Below are 16,655 nucleotides of genomic sequence, written 5' to 3'. Positions count from 1 at the left end.
TAGTACATAATCTAGTATATCTTCAACTTATCTTGAGAATTTTTTCATGTAAAATTTTGCACTAAACCATTGGTACGTTTCGGTAACTCTCAAAAACCATAAAATTCATAAATCCAGTATGATCTAAACACCATCCTTCAGTTCGTAAACAAGATTGCATTGCTCGCAGAGAATACGAGAATATTTGAACACTGTAACCAAACAACTAACGTTATATAATGATCAGTAGCAAGCAGGTTACAGCAAACGTAATTCCGTATCGAATCCAGAGAAGGTGGCACACGATCGAGATTCCATCATACATTATTATTGTTCTTATTATCATAGTTAATTATATTTAGTTGTTGTCGACCATTCTCTAACAGTCAATTCAAGAATCGCAGCAGATACTGATCATCGTCACAACATGTCAAACTTCCTCCGAACCAGTTCATCCTTTGCTGCAGCCATCGAGACAAGCTGCAGCATCAGCATCGTTTCGCCCCGCTGCGAAACAAACCAACATTAGTACTGCAATGCAAACACAAAGGACAAACAATCAAACAGATGGAAAATTCAGCGTATTGTTTCAAATACTCCTAACTAATCAATCAAATATGCAGGCTTGTAATGGATTCAGGAAGCTAAAGATGCGATAGCTGAAATCCAAGGGCAAACGAATGAATTAACTACTCCAATGTTAAAAATATTGCTTTCGAGAACTACTCTAAAGTCTAAAATAATTTTATATAGATCCTTTTTTCACGAGACGCACCGTTTAGAAACTTGGGAAGCGTAGCAAAGGGAAGTCCAAAATGAAGAAAGAAAAGATGACATGCAAAATTAATTGCAGAAAATGGGCATCTTACAGTAGCCTGTAGCTGCCTCGCCGCAGAAGGAGTTCAGGCAGATCATTCTGCAGTCGTCTCCGGCGATCGCTGGCGCCGCGGCCGCCGCATCGGTGCTAGTGCAATTGTGAACTGGATTGAAGACGCAGCAGCTGCCGCAGAACACCTTGCAGAAGGAGCGAGAATTGCGCAGGCCGCAGTTGGGCAAGCATTCGTGGTAGCATCTGCAGATCCTGGACATGGCAGCCACCTGCTGCTGCTGGCCTGGAAACAGCAGTATGAACATGCAGCAGACAGCAACCATGGCCACCTTCTTCACCTCCATTGATGCGATTCTTCTTCGTCGTCTTCTTCCTGCAAAGAACAGAAACATTTGTTAGTTTAATGATGGATTGAATCTTCTGCAGAAACATTTGGAATCAACTTACAACTGATGGCCTTTTTCTTCGTCAGAAACAAGAACAAACTAACTAACTGATGTGAACTCTTTGTAGTTGTAATTCTTGAATGTGATGGAAACCTGAGATATATATAAAGAGTTGGAGACTTGAATGCTTGGAATTGATGTGCCGTTGGAAGCATGAATTATTGGATAAGTTTTCCCCCAGATATTAGCCTGGAAACACTGAGCTACTGATTTGTTCAGTTCCATATGAAGCATTGCTTCGATGCCACAAATTTCCCAAAATTCCATTCCATTGATCTATTTCTACCTAGATTGACATATCTGGAGGAGTAAACACTACGCAAGTTCAGATATATCTGAAGTCTGAACTGCTTCGAGGAATCTTCGCATGGGTTATATACATATTTAAGCTCTGTTCAAGGAATCTTCGCACTGAAAAATGTCAATATGCATGCCAATCCGATAAAGTTTATCCCCGTTTGATTTATATTACCGAGTGGATTATTGCCACGGATTATCGAGCTACAGCATCGATAATATTGAGCATCAGACGTTTGGATTTTGGCTTATCAGCCATAATCAAAGCTAGAATTTTAAAACTTAATTTTAGAATTAGATTATCGTGAAATACCCTTGGCGTGGGCCTCACCAGCCTCGGCCCAGTAAAGAATTGCGGCCCATAAATCGGTTTGGGAAGGTGAGGTATCGGAACGGGCCGAACTCTCTCTGAAATTACACAAGATTTCTTTCAAGTTTGCTTCGATCAGAATTATTGCCGACGGCGGCCGGAGCTCCTCTCTCCGGCGACCTTACCTATCTAGTCGAGGTGCCATCTAAGGTTTTAAATCTTTGGCTATAGCTATTTTAAAAAAGTCTAGCTAATTACTCTCATGTATAATTTAGCCGCTATAACTTTATTTAGCCCGTTATAGTAGTTTGAGAAGACTAACAGCTAAATGTTTTTAGTCCGCTATTTAAAACACTAGTGCCATCCATGCTTTGTGTTGATGCTTTTTCACGAACAACACCTAACGATCTTGTGGTGTAATCAATAGAGATGGCAAATTCAAACCAACTTTTTTCTCACTGTCAGGTACTCAACTTCCTCCCTTCACCTCATGCATATTTCTTCCTGCATAAGTGTACCATTTTGCTCGATTTTAACAACCTCATTCACACACTTGCATCCATTCATTACTCATTAGCATTAATCACATATACAAATGACCATTAATTAATCAGCTCTACAAAATAAAAAAAATGTTAACAAATATCTCCTCCATTTGACCAATCAGTCAATGAGTCAAGCTATACATAACCCCACCACACTCTTTTTTTTCTCTCTGTTCATTTCAGTTTCCATTACATCCAAAAAGAAAAAGAAAAACTCTCTGAATCTCATATCTGAACCTGTAAGCTTCAATTTACATCTATCAGAACTACTATACGGTGGTGTAAAACGCATGTGCCTCTCCTGTTTTCTTTTTTCGCTCGGAGAGTTGCACCTGCTGCAATAAGAGAATCTCGCAAAGGAGGAATGGAAATGGAGTCGGTGATCGATGCCACCATCAGTCCATCACCACCAGGCTGCCATTATTCTTTTCTTGTGATCTTCACCATTGCCCTTTCTGTATAAACTGTTGGCAATGGCGGAGGAAGATGATGCATGACGGCCTGGCTTATGGTGTAGATGAGCCTCTTACGACTGAACCCGGAAACCACCTTGTGAGCAGGTGGTGTTTCAGTTTGATCACCAGTCTGAATACCGCGTAGCATGGTAATTGCATGATCGCGACGGCGAAGTACCTGTGTAGATGAAAAGATTCATTGAAAATCTGATGATTTGAGTTGTGATATTCATGATGATTTCAGTTTGTAATCTTTGCAAGAGAAGACATATGGGAGGAAGTATCATTGTAGGGAGGTAATGGAATTACCACAAAGGAGATAAATTAGCTGAAACATCGAGAAATGGGTATGGCCACCTGACAAATAGATATGAAATGTAGTGATCAGTAACAGAAAGATGCAAGTACTACTCTTAGTCATGGTTTTAGTAGTTAGGAGAGAATGGGAGTTAGAAAAAAAAAGTTACCAAAGTGGAGTTGATGCATGGAGAATCCATTGAAAAATGACATAGAGAGCAGTCCAGAGAAAGAAATATGCGACCCGGAACCAAGGGAAGCTCTGCAGATATGTTGAATTCAGTGGGTAATTGTCAAATTAACCATTCATTCATTCATAAAATTACTTGACTGATCGAGATAAGTAGTTATCAACTTACCAAGCTATTCAGGGCAGCTTCACCAAGCAAGAAAACGGCATTTACCGAGTGCATTCCTATCAACAACTGTCGAAACATAGTAACTGAATTTTTAGCACTGTATTGGTCAAAGTATGAGATGGCAGGTAGGGAAGGCCTGAAGCATGTAATACTTACAAAATTTAGATTGTAATCTTTGACTGTAAGGAATGGGAAGATGATGAACCAAAACACACAATCTGTAAGCATCACTGCGCCTGCATTTGTCTGTCATGGCAGATAAAAGGTCAGATACTGGTTCAGTAAAAATTGCTAGTAAACTGTAAAACTTACATAAATTACTCAGTTTTCTGTAAAGTTTGATAATAAGAGCATAAATCCTTAAAAGGATATTCACAACGATTATGAATTAATGAATATACCCATTCTTTTCTCTAAAAAAGGTGAGATATATTACAAAATTTTGTTGGCAAAGTGTACACAGTAACCCAACACAGATCTAGGTTGTGTTTAGTTCACACCAAAATTGGAAGTTTGGTTGAAATTGAAATGATGTGACGGAAAAGTTGGAAGTTTGTGTGTGTAGGAAAGTTTTGATGCGATGAAAAAGTTGAAAGTTTGAAGAATAACTTTGGAACTAAACATGGCGCTAGTAAACTACCATCCATAGAACTATCTAGTAATTCTTATCACAAAGCAGAACAATAGTTCCATTCTGTCCTATTTCAGCCTAGGAAGGTATTCAGTCACCGTTTGGGTACAGTTAGGCCTTGCAAATCAACACAAAGGAAACATGTTGTCTTTATTCTTGATGCCACTACTAAAAAGAGTCAGCCCTACATTTCGCAAAGCGGTTTAAAGCTGATTCAGCCCTTGAGGTACAAGGAAATGTGAGATTTGCAGAGATTATCTGAATATTTAGATAGGACCAACAAGATGTCAAGATGGCTCATGTAGGGCGGCTACGTGAGAGCCCTTGAAATGTGACCGGACAAAGATGCTAGTATGTGGGCACATCTGATCTTTAGAAACGGAATCCAATTCATCAGAGCACACCACAAACGTACTTTAGTTGTTAGTGCAATAATTGCGTATGAAAAGCCTAATGAGATCAGACCCCCTCTCCATGGACGCAAATGTCAGTGCAGATAAGATAACTCTCTTCAATAACAAATAAGAAAAAAAAAGGCGCTCAAGTGGATGGTTATTCTAAGTTCTTTGGCTGCATGGAATCCCTCTTTACCTGGTAGATGATCTGGAGCAGGTAACCCCAGAATCCAGCAATCTCTCCTGTGTCATCTTCCCCATTCAAATTGGGTTTAGTACCAGCTCCATGGGCGACGTACGAGCCGAGCTCCATGTCTGTTCTTTCAGTGACAACATTCTCATCAGCAAGCTTGCTGCATCCATAGATGGACAACGCCGTGCCGAGCTGAACAATTCCACAAAACAAACTTTTCTTCAGATGTGTTCGATGTAAAGATAAATCGACATGAATCATTAGATTCATGAATTCAGTGCAGAGACAAACTATTTTGTTGTGAAAAAGGAGGGATTAAGGGACCTACCCCGAAGTAAATCGTCACCAGAATGAAGGTCCACCTGCATTATCGACAGTTCAACAACCACTTATTAGAGGAGGAAGGCTGGTGACAAATGCTACTTCTGGGAGCAGGGTGACAAACACCAACAACTAGCGGATCCATGTAACGATAATTTGATTCTTGCAACCAGATACACTAGTTTGTTTATTGAGAAATATGATAAACACCAGAATTTTGCAACAAAAAGGTCATATATTATAATATATTATCAAAAGGCAGTATTTGATTAACTTGATGTGAGAAATGTTTAATGGAACAGGAAGTCATGTAAGACCAGGTAGCTAAGTTGGAGTGGGTATTCCTAGTGTTGTCCATTCCATTAATCAAAAACATTAATAAAAACTACTGACCATACAGGTAGTAATGCCGAATTTCAGTACTTCTAGCTGGTAGACTGGTAGTTAATAAACTGAGTATGAACAGTTATGACACTGTATTCCATACTGCACAAAAGACTGCATTTTTAAATGCGCTCCAAATAACATGTGAGGTCCTTTGTAATTATTAAATTGAGGTAATGTGTCACATATAAAAACAGTTTCAGAGATGTGCTAGTACAAATCTTGGTACTACCCATGACCATGAACAATAGAACCAAAATGGTGAGGCGCGTCGCTTGCTGTCTAAGCTAACAGGCAAACCGTTTTTAGCCATCAATTGTGCATAGTATTTTTAACAGAAAATGCCAGGAATTCTGCCTGACAGTTTTCATTAATTCTTTATATGCATGTTCAGAAAACCAATTGCTTCATGGAAAAGCACCCTTTATTCCCTGAAAAATCTAAATTACACCAAAGGGGAACAAATGCCAAACTTCTTGACCACAGTACATTCCTCCTAGTTGAAGCACTTGAGCACACAATGAAAATTTTAATCAATCTCATTTCCTTGCTTTTTTTTTTCTTTTAAAAAAAATCTTATCACCAAACTTTGCATCCTGAACACCATCCAAGTTATATGGGGGAAAACAGATAAGGAGGAAGTTAAACTTTGCATCAAGAACACCATCTTCCAAAGTTCCAAGTTAAAATGACATGTTTTTTTTGGGGGAAAGGAACAGATAATTAATGAAGAGGTAAAAAAAAAGTAGTAGCTGAGAAAATGAAATGGAGTGGCTTACTGAGTGTAGTAGTAGAAGATGGTGCCACCATCGGAGATGACAATGACGATGAGCAAGCTGAGGAGGACGAAGAAGGAGATGAGCCTGTAGCCGAGCAGCCACGCCGGGTGGATGTCCCGGAGGCATGGCCGCCACGCCTCGTCGTCGTACAGCACCCCCGGCCGCCGCCGCTCCTTGCTCCCGCCGCCGCCGCCGGACGCGCCGCCGGGGCGGCGTTCGGCGCCGGGGCCCTCGTGGCGCCACACGAGGCACGCCGCGACGGCCATGCACGCGAGCACGGACAGCGCGCACACCGCGGCGCGCCACTGCATCCAGTAGTGCAGGTCCGACGTGTCCGCCGTCACCGTCGGCTCCCACGACCGCGTCGACGACCCCCCCGTCGTGAACCTCATCTCCGCCACCGCCGCCGACGCCGCCACCGCCGCCGGCGAGCCGTGGAACATGTGTTCGACCACCGATCGAGGCCAATGCAGCACAGGCCAGAGAGAGGCTTCTTGTAGACGGCAGCAACCAAAGAAGCGAAGGCAACAACCAACGCGGGTGGCGTTCTTGCAACCAACCAAACGGCGCGAGGCTTCACACGGATGGCATGGAGATGGGGATGGAGGCAAGGAAGGAATGCGAGCAAGGCGAGAAGTGGAAGAAACAGTGGGCCTCTCCAAACCAAAAGATGCCAACTTTGCGTCACAAGCTAGGCTTCAATTCGTCCTCAATCTCACACTCTCTTTCTATCTCACACATCAGACAAACCAGCAGCAGAAACCTCGTGGTGAATGTGAGGAGGATGCAAGCAAGCAAGCAAGCAATCTGAGGAGGAAGACGAGGAGAGATGCTTGCACGCAACAGAGAAGAGAAGGGGAGAGGATTAAAGGTAACAAGAAGAAGAAGAAGGAGAAGAACTGGGGTAGGGGGGGTGAGGGAATGAGATGCTTTGCTTCACCCTACTTTGGAGGGAAATCTGTATATATATACATATCTATATATATGTGTCCATGTATCTCATCCAAAGCTCATTCACCTTCATCTCCCCAAATGGGGACACACATACCCAATTGTTTACTGTTTTTCTTTACCAACATCTCAATCAACCTCTTCTTCTTCCTTAATCCCTCACTCTGTGGGTCGGACGAGTATCCTCTGCCGTAACGGTAGGTGCCCAATTGCCCAAATGGGCCCACATGTCGGTGAATCGATTCGATGACACGGTTTTTTTTCATATAAAGGAAATGGATTACATCTCCGTCCTTTATCCGTAGGCACACAACCAAAATATCCAAAAGTGAACAGAAAAAAGCTTAAAAAAATAAGATGGGACAAATCTCCTATTTCTGTCAATAATATATTCTACTAAAATAAAATATCACAATAATATGATCTCACATGTCAGTGTCTCAATGGTGCCTGCCGTTACAACGGAGGTTCCGAGTCCGTTCTGGACGTCGCTGTAAATTGCTTAGTTGTTACAGTGAGATAGAGGTGTGGCTTGTGAAGCGAGGTAAACATGTATCAACGGCACTGATTGTTATGACAGAGGTTTTGTGTCGGTCTTTGTGCTACGTTTGTTTGTGAGGTAAGGCTGAGATTTTCAAACTTCATGGAAAGAAATGTCACTGACATATATAAACTTAAAAGTTAGAGTTATTTTATTTTTATGAAAGAAACTTTTTAATAAAAAGTTTTTACACGAAACATACTACTCCCTCCGTTTCGTATTATAAGACTTTATAGCATTACCCACATTCATATAAATGTTAATAAATATATACACATATATGACTAGATTTATTAATATCTATATGAATATGGACAATGTTAAAAAGTCTTGTAACCTAAAACCGAGGTAGTATTTAACAACGTGGGAAACGTGTTCGTGGTAAATAAAGAAGTAGTCCACATATGTGCCTCAATGGTACCAATGGTCTCGCATATCAGTGCGCCTCAACGGCACCTGTCGTTACGGTGAGGGATCGGAGACTCGGAGTCCGTCTTGGACGCCGTTGTTGCCATGAGAAAGAGAGGCGTGGCCGTGTAGTTTGTGAAGGGAGGGGGGGGGGGGGGGGTAAAAGGTGAAGGCTTGGCTTGTGGAGGGGGCCATGGCCATGGATGGAGATGGACATGAGGTGTGTACAATTGGTACTACTGCAATGCTCAGTGTCTTTCCTTTTGGATTGACCAGGGTCATGGTCATGGGCTCATCTCTGATGGCTTGCTTTGGCTTGCTATTGCTAGGTGCTGCAAGAGCACTTGCATGGAACCAATCCAAGGCTGCTTTTTGTCGCGTCAAATCCAGTTTAAAGTTCGTCGAAAAATCTGAGGCGACGGTGCTTAATGTGCTATAACCAGTAGCCACCACCACCGACCGACAAAAGAATTGGGTGAAAAAAAATTTTCTTCAGTTTTAAGCACTCCTGGAACAGTTTGCTTTATTAGTTTTTTTTTGTCCTTCAGTTCCAAGCTCATGAAGAAACAGTTTGGCTTTTCAAATCTGTTCACACCCAAATTGTGGTGACTGGTGAGTGGTGACTCCAGCAATCTCAACAGCTGTCTGAAGAAACTGAAGAAGATGACAGAAAAAGTATTGGCTCTGTTCTTCTTTTTATATTCTACTAGTACTGTAGTACTTACCTGGAAAACTGGGCTACTCAACCCAAAAAAATGCATCTTGTACCACAAGGAATGTTTTGGTTACAGATGCAATATTTACTTCACAATATTTCCTTAACCCCATTTTGGTCATCATAAAAAAATCATTTACTAATAAATTTGGGAATATATATATATTTTTTCGAGTTTAATTTCATTTACTCCATTTTATCATAAATAATTACCTAGAAAACTCCATTTTCTAGGTAATTTACATAAAAGTTTTTTTTAATGAAAATCATACTGTTTAGAAGATCAGAAAGTGCAGATTTATCCATCATTATGGGTGTGTTTAGTTCACGCTAAAATTAAAAATTTGATTAAAATTGGAACGATGTAACGGAAAAGTTGAAAGTTTGTGTGTAGAAAAGTTTTGATGTGATTGAAAAGTTGTAAGTTAGAAAAAAAAGTTTAGATCTAAGCTCGGCCTATATTAAACACACCCTAAGGGGGCAAATAAAGTAGTTTCTCGGACATTTATCAGAACCAGCAAGCTTGCCGGCCAGGATTTGGAATATGCTGAAAAACCAGATAAGATCACAAGGGCACCACTTATTATTCTCCTCTCCACAACATCAACCTGCTAAAACCTTAGCCAAGCTAGTGCTAATTGCTAAAGGAGACCGACCATGCAGATCAGAGGAGGCCCATGCACATGATCCTAGCTAGCATTTGACAAACTTTCTTCTACTAGTTTATCTTATATAATTGGCAAAGCTCTTACGTGATGCAAGCTAGAATTAGCATTAGGTAGGTATAATGATGGCGTTTTGGCGAGATCGGATGACTGTTTTAGAATTTGACAGGGGACCTGGGGATAGAGAGCATAGAGCAGTTGGGCAAGACGACGAGCGTGATTGCACAATGAATGGCTTGTCCTCTTGCACTTTTCTGAACATTGATGCTCAGCTATATCCTTACCATGAGAGATACTATCTCTCAGTCCACCAATACAAGTATAAAGTATTTTAGACCTTAGAAGTTGTGAAAAACGTACAGGGTCTTCCCGCTAGCTTCACAAGGTGGTGGGCTAGACGACCTGGGTTCGAAGCATCACCCCTTCTAATCATTTGATATTAGGTCATTCCCTAATATTCGCTTACCTTAGAAGTTGTCTTTGATATGTTATTTTGGTCAATAATATTTATAACGATAAATTATTCTAAGTAGAAAGAGTTGCATATTATGATAGTTTGTTTCATGGTAAATCTATTAAAATTGTTATCAAGTCATTAATATTTACGGTTTTGTTGCTATTAACTGTCAAAGCTAGAAATGTTTGAATTGATGCTGCAAATAAACATGCTAATAGTTGGGAAGAGAAGAAGTATCTGGATGTATGGAGGAGAAGAAATTTTGGAGGCATGATGATTCTCATGTGCGACTTCTTTTTCTGGGGATTACTGTTTGTTCGTTGATTTGTTTATTATTATGCAATTGATTGTGTGATGAGATTGCCAAACAGATGGGGGGTTCTCAATTAGGGCCACGTAGTACTGTCTCATGCATGATGATTATGATGAGCTCCACAAGGTAATCCTTGTAGGGCAATATCTTGTTTATTAATTACGACTAGTGGAGATTCTCCCCAGCTGATGATATCTTTCTGATGAATCCCAATGTGCTATAGTAGCTTTGATGATGATTATGTAGTAGTACAACTGAAAGAGAGATAATAAACTAGCAAATGCTTACTGAGAAAAAGGAAATGTTTCGTATACCAAACTTGTACTACTTTGTTATGCCAAAATTGCTCAAACCAAAATGTCATCTAAAATTGATCATTTTGGTAACATGTTAAAAGAAAACAATTTTGGTAAGAATGGACAAGCAGGACAGGCCAAAAACAGTGGAACCAGAATTTCAACACTGAACAGCCAAGACAGGGGAACCTCAACCTGCTGGAAACAAACAATTCAACCAGAAAAAAGATAAATCCCAGGGATTAAGTGATAATCAATCATACTTTTTTTCTCTCTTCCAAAATCCTAACTAATTTTATGCAAGGACTGAAGGACCCTAGCTAGCTAAAGGAGCACACATCAGGTCAGCCATCACTCTCCACAGATAAAGGGCAAAGCAAAATCTGGGAAAACAAAGGGAGAGAAAAAAGAGAAAGGCAAAAGGCAAAGCAGCAGCAGCAGCTCTGCTCAGTCAGCATACTTATTTTTACAGCTTGCCACTTCATGAACACATGGTACACTGCCTTAATTATACTTGATTAGTACATGAAGTATCGATTACAGCAAACCATAGGTACCAAATTAAGGTAGTTAAACTAAGGCCGAGTTTAGTTCCAAACTTTTTCTTCAAACTTTTAACTTTTTCATCACATCAAAACTTTCCTACACGCGCAAACTTACAACTTTTCCGTCACATCGTTTCAATTTTAACAAATTTTTTAATTTTCGCGTGAACTAAACACATCCTAACTGATGTGTTGTGAGATAGTAAAATGTACTGTCAGCATACCGGATGTAATAACTACTCCTACTGTCGCTGTTGGAAGGTCAGTCAGATCCATAATCGAATCTAGCAGGGCATCCAGAGAGTACAGTACTGGACCCAAAGATAAACAGAGCTGTATTTGTTGCTGCAAGAAGATGTTTCAGTTTATTCAATATGTGTGGGTGGCTAATAAAGATCACAAGATCGATCAGCTCCAAAAAAACATAAATATGCATTTACTACGACATGGCATGGCTTTCAGTTTTCAGAATTCCTTTGCCTGCATGCCATGGAATTGGGAGGTGAGCATTGGTAGCTTCTCAATCTCACCTCTCTCATCCATGACCTCAAGATAAGGTGTATGCAGGGTTCACTTTTCCTATTAAAAGTGCCGGATCCCGATCCCCAACCAAATTTCAATAAATGTTAGCCAAACTTAAGTTCTTGAAAACCATTCGAAATTTCACTCGCATTCTACATTCGTTTCACCAATGGCCACTGTTTCTTCTTCTTCTTCTTCTTCTTCTATCTGCAGCTGCAAGAAGAGAAGAGAGAGGGAGAGAGACAGCAACTCAACAAGAGACAGCGTCGCTCTCGAAGTCGCTGTCCTAACAACTCGCATCGGAGGACGAGAAGGAGACCATGCAGATGCAGTGTGCTGCTTGGCTGCTTCTTCTTGCTGCATGGTGTTGCAATTTGCATTGGACTATGTGCTTTCTTTCTTCGAATCAATGGCCAATCAAGGCCCCCACGTGTACGGCCAGGATGCTCCCAGTTCCACTCTGTAGTACTCCTATGGCTGTGTTTAGATCAAAGTTTGGATCCAAACTTTAATATTTTTCCATCACATCAACCTGTTATACACACATAACTTTTCAGTCACATCATCTTCAATTTCAACCAAAATCCAAACTTTGGATCCAACTAGACACAGCCTATGTTCATTTTGCCTCGATCTGAAGATATTGGGGCTGTTTGGTTCCCAGCCACACTTTACCATTACTTGCCAACAAAAGTTGCCACACCTTGCCTAAGGTGAGGTGATCAAATTGTTAGCCACAACTTACTAAGCCTAAGGGAATCTTGCCACACTTTTTTGAGCCATTGACACGTGGGACCCAATTTGTTGGAGGGGAATCTTGCCACAACTGTGGCTACAACCAAACACCTGTCAAATTTGCCTAACCTTAGGCGTGGCAAACTATAGCAAAGTGTGGCTTACAACCAAACACACCCATTGACCTCCCCACTTCCTCCCGATTCCCCACCTCCCACCCCACCTTCTCGCTCGAGCAGCGTGCCGCCCTCCTCCTGATCGCTCCCCACTCCTCCTCTCCCTTTTTTTCTCCCCGAGCGCCCGAGCGCGCCGCCCTCCTCCCCTAATCGCTCCTCCTCTCCCATTTTTTCTCCTTATCCCCCTCCACCTCTCCCTTTTTTGAGAGAGAAAAAAATAAAAGAAAATTTTGCATTCAATGGGAATAGAACTCAAGACCTTCAACTCAAATTACCACATGGCACTAACCAGTAGGCTATTTCTTAGTTATAATAAAGTTTTCTTAGTAAACTTTTATCTTCTCATACGTGCTAAATCCTTATAGTATTTGGCACAAAACATCTAGTAGTGATACTCGGATGGTTGTTAGTATACACTTCAAACCATCTTACTGCACTATCACAAATCTTTTACTACACGACTGGCTACAGAAATATTATCATCAGAATTATATATTGCTATTGTAAGATGAGATGCCATCATTTAATTTTCATGAGTAGGGGTCACCACCACGTTAATAATTATCGTTCATCGAACTAACAATTCCTAAACTTTAGTATTTACTCTCGCTCGTTACCACTACCCTTTTCATAGTAACGCCATCACGAAATATAGTAACGCGTCCGGTTACTACAAAATATATAGGTTGTTATTACATTCAAGTGACTAGTATTGCTGGGTTAAAGCCTCACATGCTAACCATATACTTGTTACTACACAAAAGTAGAAGTGTTACTACATGATAGGTGCATGTTACCACTTTCAAGTAGCTATGTTACTGCACAACAATTGTAGTTTTACTTTGTCATTTTGACGAGATGAAGATCGAATACGTAGGCTATAGGTAAAGTTTGTAGGTGGCTTTGAGCGATGTCTGATTGATGTAGGAGCATTTTGAATAATTTTATACATTTGGTAAAACCATGTTACTGCATGTATATGCCCTTGTTACTGCAAGGTACACATTCTGTTACTGCATGTGGAGGATTAAAGTTCAAAATGCCAATTTTTGAAAAGCAATATATCACAAGATATGTATTATTTTTTAAAACTGTTTTTACAATGATACTATAGTGTTACTGCATGTGAAGGTTTAAACTTCAAAATGCATCTACGTACTCCTCTCCTAAAGAAACCATTATTCATCCCTCTTCTTAAGAAAATCGGTCTCCTCCCTCCAATATAGTGTTATTGCATGTATATGACGTTACTGCACTTTTGACAGTAATATTGTGGTGAATTACAATAAACCAGGAATTGAAACAAAAATATATATGTTAAAAGTCTCAGATGCTAACCATATACTTGTTACTGCACAAAAGTAAAAGTATTACTGTACGGAAGGTACACGTTACCACCTGACAGTTACACATCACCGCATGTTTATGCAGTAACACTATCCAAGAACTGCAGTAAAACACTTTGTTACTGTAGAACATATAGAACGTTACTGCACCTTTGGCAGTAACATCATGGTGAAACTGTAGTAAACCAGAAATTAAAAGAAAAATATGGGTTAAAAGTCTCACCTGCTAAATATACTTGTTACCGCACAAAGTGGAAATGTTACCATATGTTTATGCAGTAACACTATTCATAAATTGCAGTAAGACGCATTGTTACTACAAAACTTATGGTCTTTACTACACACTTACAGTAACGTCGCGATAGGATTGTAGTAACGCATAACAGATAATAGTAACAAGTAGTAATGTTATAGTGTTACTACTTGTGGAGAGTTAAGATTCAAAAAAACCCAAGCTTCAAATTACAATATCTCTCATGTGATATATGATTTTTTAAAACCATTTGCACCATGATGTTAGAAAAAAGTGCTTATCAAAAGTAGATCCGTCATGACTATATTTCAACTAAATTTGAATGTTGTTACTGCACGTAAGACACAGCGTTACTGCACGATGGCTGTCGCGTTACTGCACTGTTCCGCAAGACGAGAGCTGAGAAGAGGTGGGTGGTGGGGGAGTTGGTAGGCAGTTTGACCGAGTTTTGACTGACGTGAGGGTGCTTTGACTTACCTTTGACTAAGGTGGGAGGTGGGTTTGAGCCATGGGAGGGAGGGGGGTATAGAATAGTTTTTATATTTATATATATATATATATATATGTATATATATATATATGTATATATATATATATGTATATATATATGTATGTATGTATGATTATGACTGATACGATGAACTAATGATATACAAGGACAAATGGACAATTTAAATATAGAAATCAGATAGCCGACAAAACTGATAACCGTGACATACTATGGAAGCTTCCGTGCTAACTCTAATGATGCCATGATAGCATCATAAGCACATCATATTAGCTAGGTCCAACAATGTCGATAAATATATGCAGGGTGATTTGGTTAATTATGTGTTGTATTTATCACTAGCAGTACATCGATATTACACCGTACCCCGTATATTTAGATTCCTGTACAAATTAACCGTATCAGATTAACCTGTGTACTTTGTTACGTATGAGTATATTTAATTTCTCCCTTTAATATAAGAGATACGATCTGCCCTCCCAAGTGCAAGGAGTACTAAAACAAGCCACGTAGTATATTCATGTAATAAGCTAGTATAACTAGATAACTGTTTTACCTCTTTCAAAGCATTTAGTCGTAGGATCATGGAGTGGAAAAAATACAATAATTTCCTTAATATTATCTCTATTTTCTAATATGTAGTGTCATTAATTTTTATAAACATTTGACCATTCGTTTTATTAATTTTTTTAAAACATAAAATATAGAAGTCGTACTTAAAAGAATATTTAATCGACAATAAATAAAGTCACAGCAAAATAAATAACAATTACATGAAATTCTTCAAATATTTCATTTATTTGTTAATGTTAGTGTATTTTTTTATAAACTCAGTGGATGCTAAAGGAGTTTGACTTAGGATAAAAACTAAATAACATAGAAACATAGCGAGTAATGACAGCAAGCATGTAAACACTATCCACAAACACATCGATCGACCGACCGATAACCAACCGACAGTCAATGTAGCATGGACCGCGTCACTGCTAGCGAGTCCACGTAACAAATCTGAACCGTCTGATCAATCAAAAATCAGATCCAGCGGTAAGCACACGCACTGTTTTTCTTTTTTTTTTCTTTTTTGAAATTAAAAACCGCTCCTCACCGGTTTACCTAAATCGATCAAAAACCGATAGAAACCGATGACTTTCAATCACGAAAACCAGCTGAAATCGACTGATTTTCATAAACAGACCACCAACGATTATCGAAAATGATTTTCACGAAAACCAATTGATTTTGTTAAGAGAAATTCTATTATCTTTAAGGAGGTAGCATGAGGTATCAAGAATTTAGTGTAAAATTACTATGAGGTACCTAGATACTATAAGGTACCGAATTTACAGTAAAAAAGTGGTACCTCGTTAAGAATCGTAAAATTGCTCGTTTTGTTAAATCTGCATGCGCGCGATGCATAGCTAGCAAGCTCCCATCAGGCAGCTAGGATGCAATGCAGAGAGAGCCCCATCAGGCATCAGCTATCAATCTCACCAATCATCCAACAAATTCAGAGAGAAAAATGGCCTCATCTCTGATCTAGACACCCTGCCTGCTGCATGCATGGCTGCTGCAATGCACTGCTCTGCATGCTTACATATAGCCACCAATAGTTAGCTAGCACTGTTACATTACTATTCACAAATCACAAACCACCAGTACAACGCATGTGAGTGAGTGTGACTGACAGACAGACTGAATGAGTGTGATACTGTGATTGCTACTACAAATCCATGCAAATGTTGATCCATATACACATAGATAGATCGATCTGCATCTCGATTTTATTGATGGATGGCTCAGCCTCACCATTATGTTGGAGTATGTATGTTTGTATAGGCTATAGTGCGTACACTTGGTAGATAGCTGAGTTGATGATGCTGGCCAGGCCAAATAATGGATTTGATGTGTGGATGGATGTCCTATTGTGCCATCCCAAGAGAACACATGTGGGCGACGCCTAGGTGGCACCAAATGGCTGCTTGGACCATGTCTGAATATCAGTCT

At 39.9% G+C, this 16,655-nt stretch overlaps 1 protein-coding gene and 1 non-coding gene across 2 annotated transcripts; both read right to left on the bottom strand.

Moving 5' to 3' along the window:
• Positions 1–183: 183 nt before the first annotated feature.
• On the bottom strand, positions 184–1,432 carry LOC9271108 (uncharacterized). The gene is made up of 3 exons (XR_010739270.1): positions 1,256–1,432; positions 849–1,181; positions 184–486 (listed from the first exon to the last, which is right to left on the bottom strand). It is a non-coding gene; the product is annotated as an uncharacterized protein (transcript).
• A 1,062-nt stretch (positions 1,433–2,494) lies between these two features.
• Positions 2,495–7,158, bottom strand: LOC4328191 (uncharacterized). The gene is made up of 8 exons (XM_015768327.3): positions 6,221–7,158; positions 5,065–5,098; positions 4,740–4,928; positions 3,674–3,763; positions 3,518–3,583; positions 3,329–3,420; positions 3,171–3,218; positions 2,495–3,039 (listed from the first exon to the last, which is right to left on the bottom strand). The coding sequence occupies exons 1-8, from the start codon at positions 6,661–6,663 to the stop codon at positions 2,913–2,915; spliced, it is 1,089 nt and encodes a 362-aa protein (XP_015623813.1). The 5' UTR covers positions 6,664–7,158; the 3' UTR covers positions 2,495–2,912.
• Positions 7,159–16,655: the final 9,497 nt, after the last annotated feature.

This window comes from Oryza sativa, chromosome 2, assembly GCF_034140825.1.
Source record: "Oryza sativa Japonica Group chromosome 2, ASM3414082v1".
NCBI lineage: Eukaryota > Viridiplantae > Streptophyta > Magnoliopsida > Poales > Poaceae > Oryza > Oryza sativa.
The sequence above is the reverse complement of the archived record's forward strand: the minus strand, read 5'-3'. Positions and strand labels throughout refer to the sequence as shown.

Excerpts from the sequence above, each read along its gene's own strand:
- LOC4328191 (XM_015768327.3), bottom strand. The coding sequence starts at position 6,663 with ATGTTCCACGGCTCGCCGGCGGCGGTGGCGGCGTCGGCGGCGGTGGCG. Across the intron at positions 4,929-5,064 it reads TGGTGACGATTTACTTCGGG|CTCGGCACGGCGTTGTCCAT; the intron begins GTAGGTCCCTTA and ends GGAATTGTTCAG. Across the intron at positions 3,584-3,673 it reads AAGATTACAATCTAAATTTT|TTGTTGATAGGAATGCACTC; the intron begins GTAAGTATTACA and ends ATGTTTCGACAG.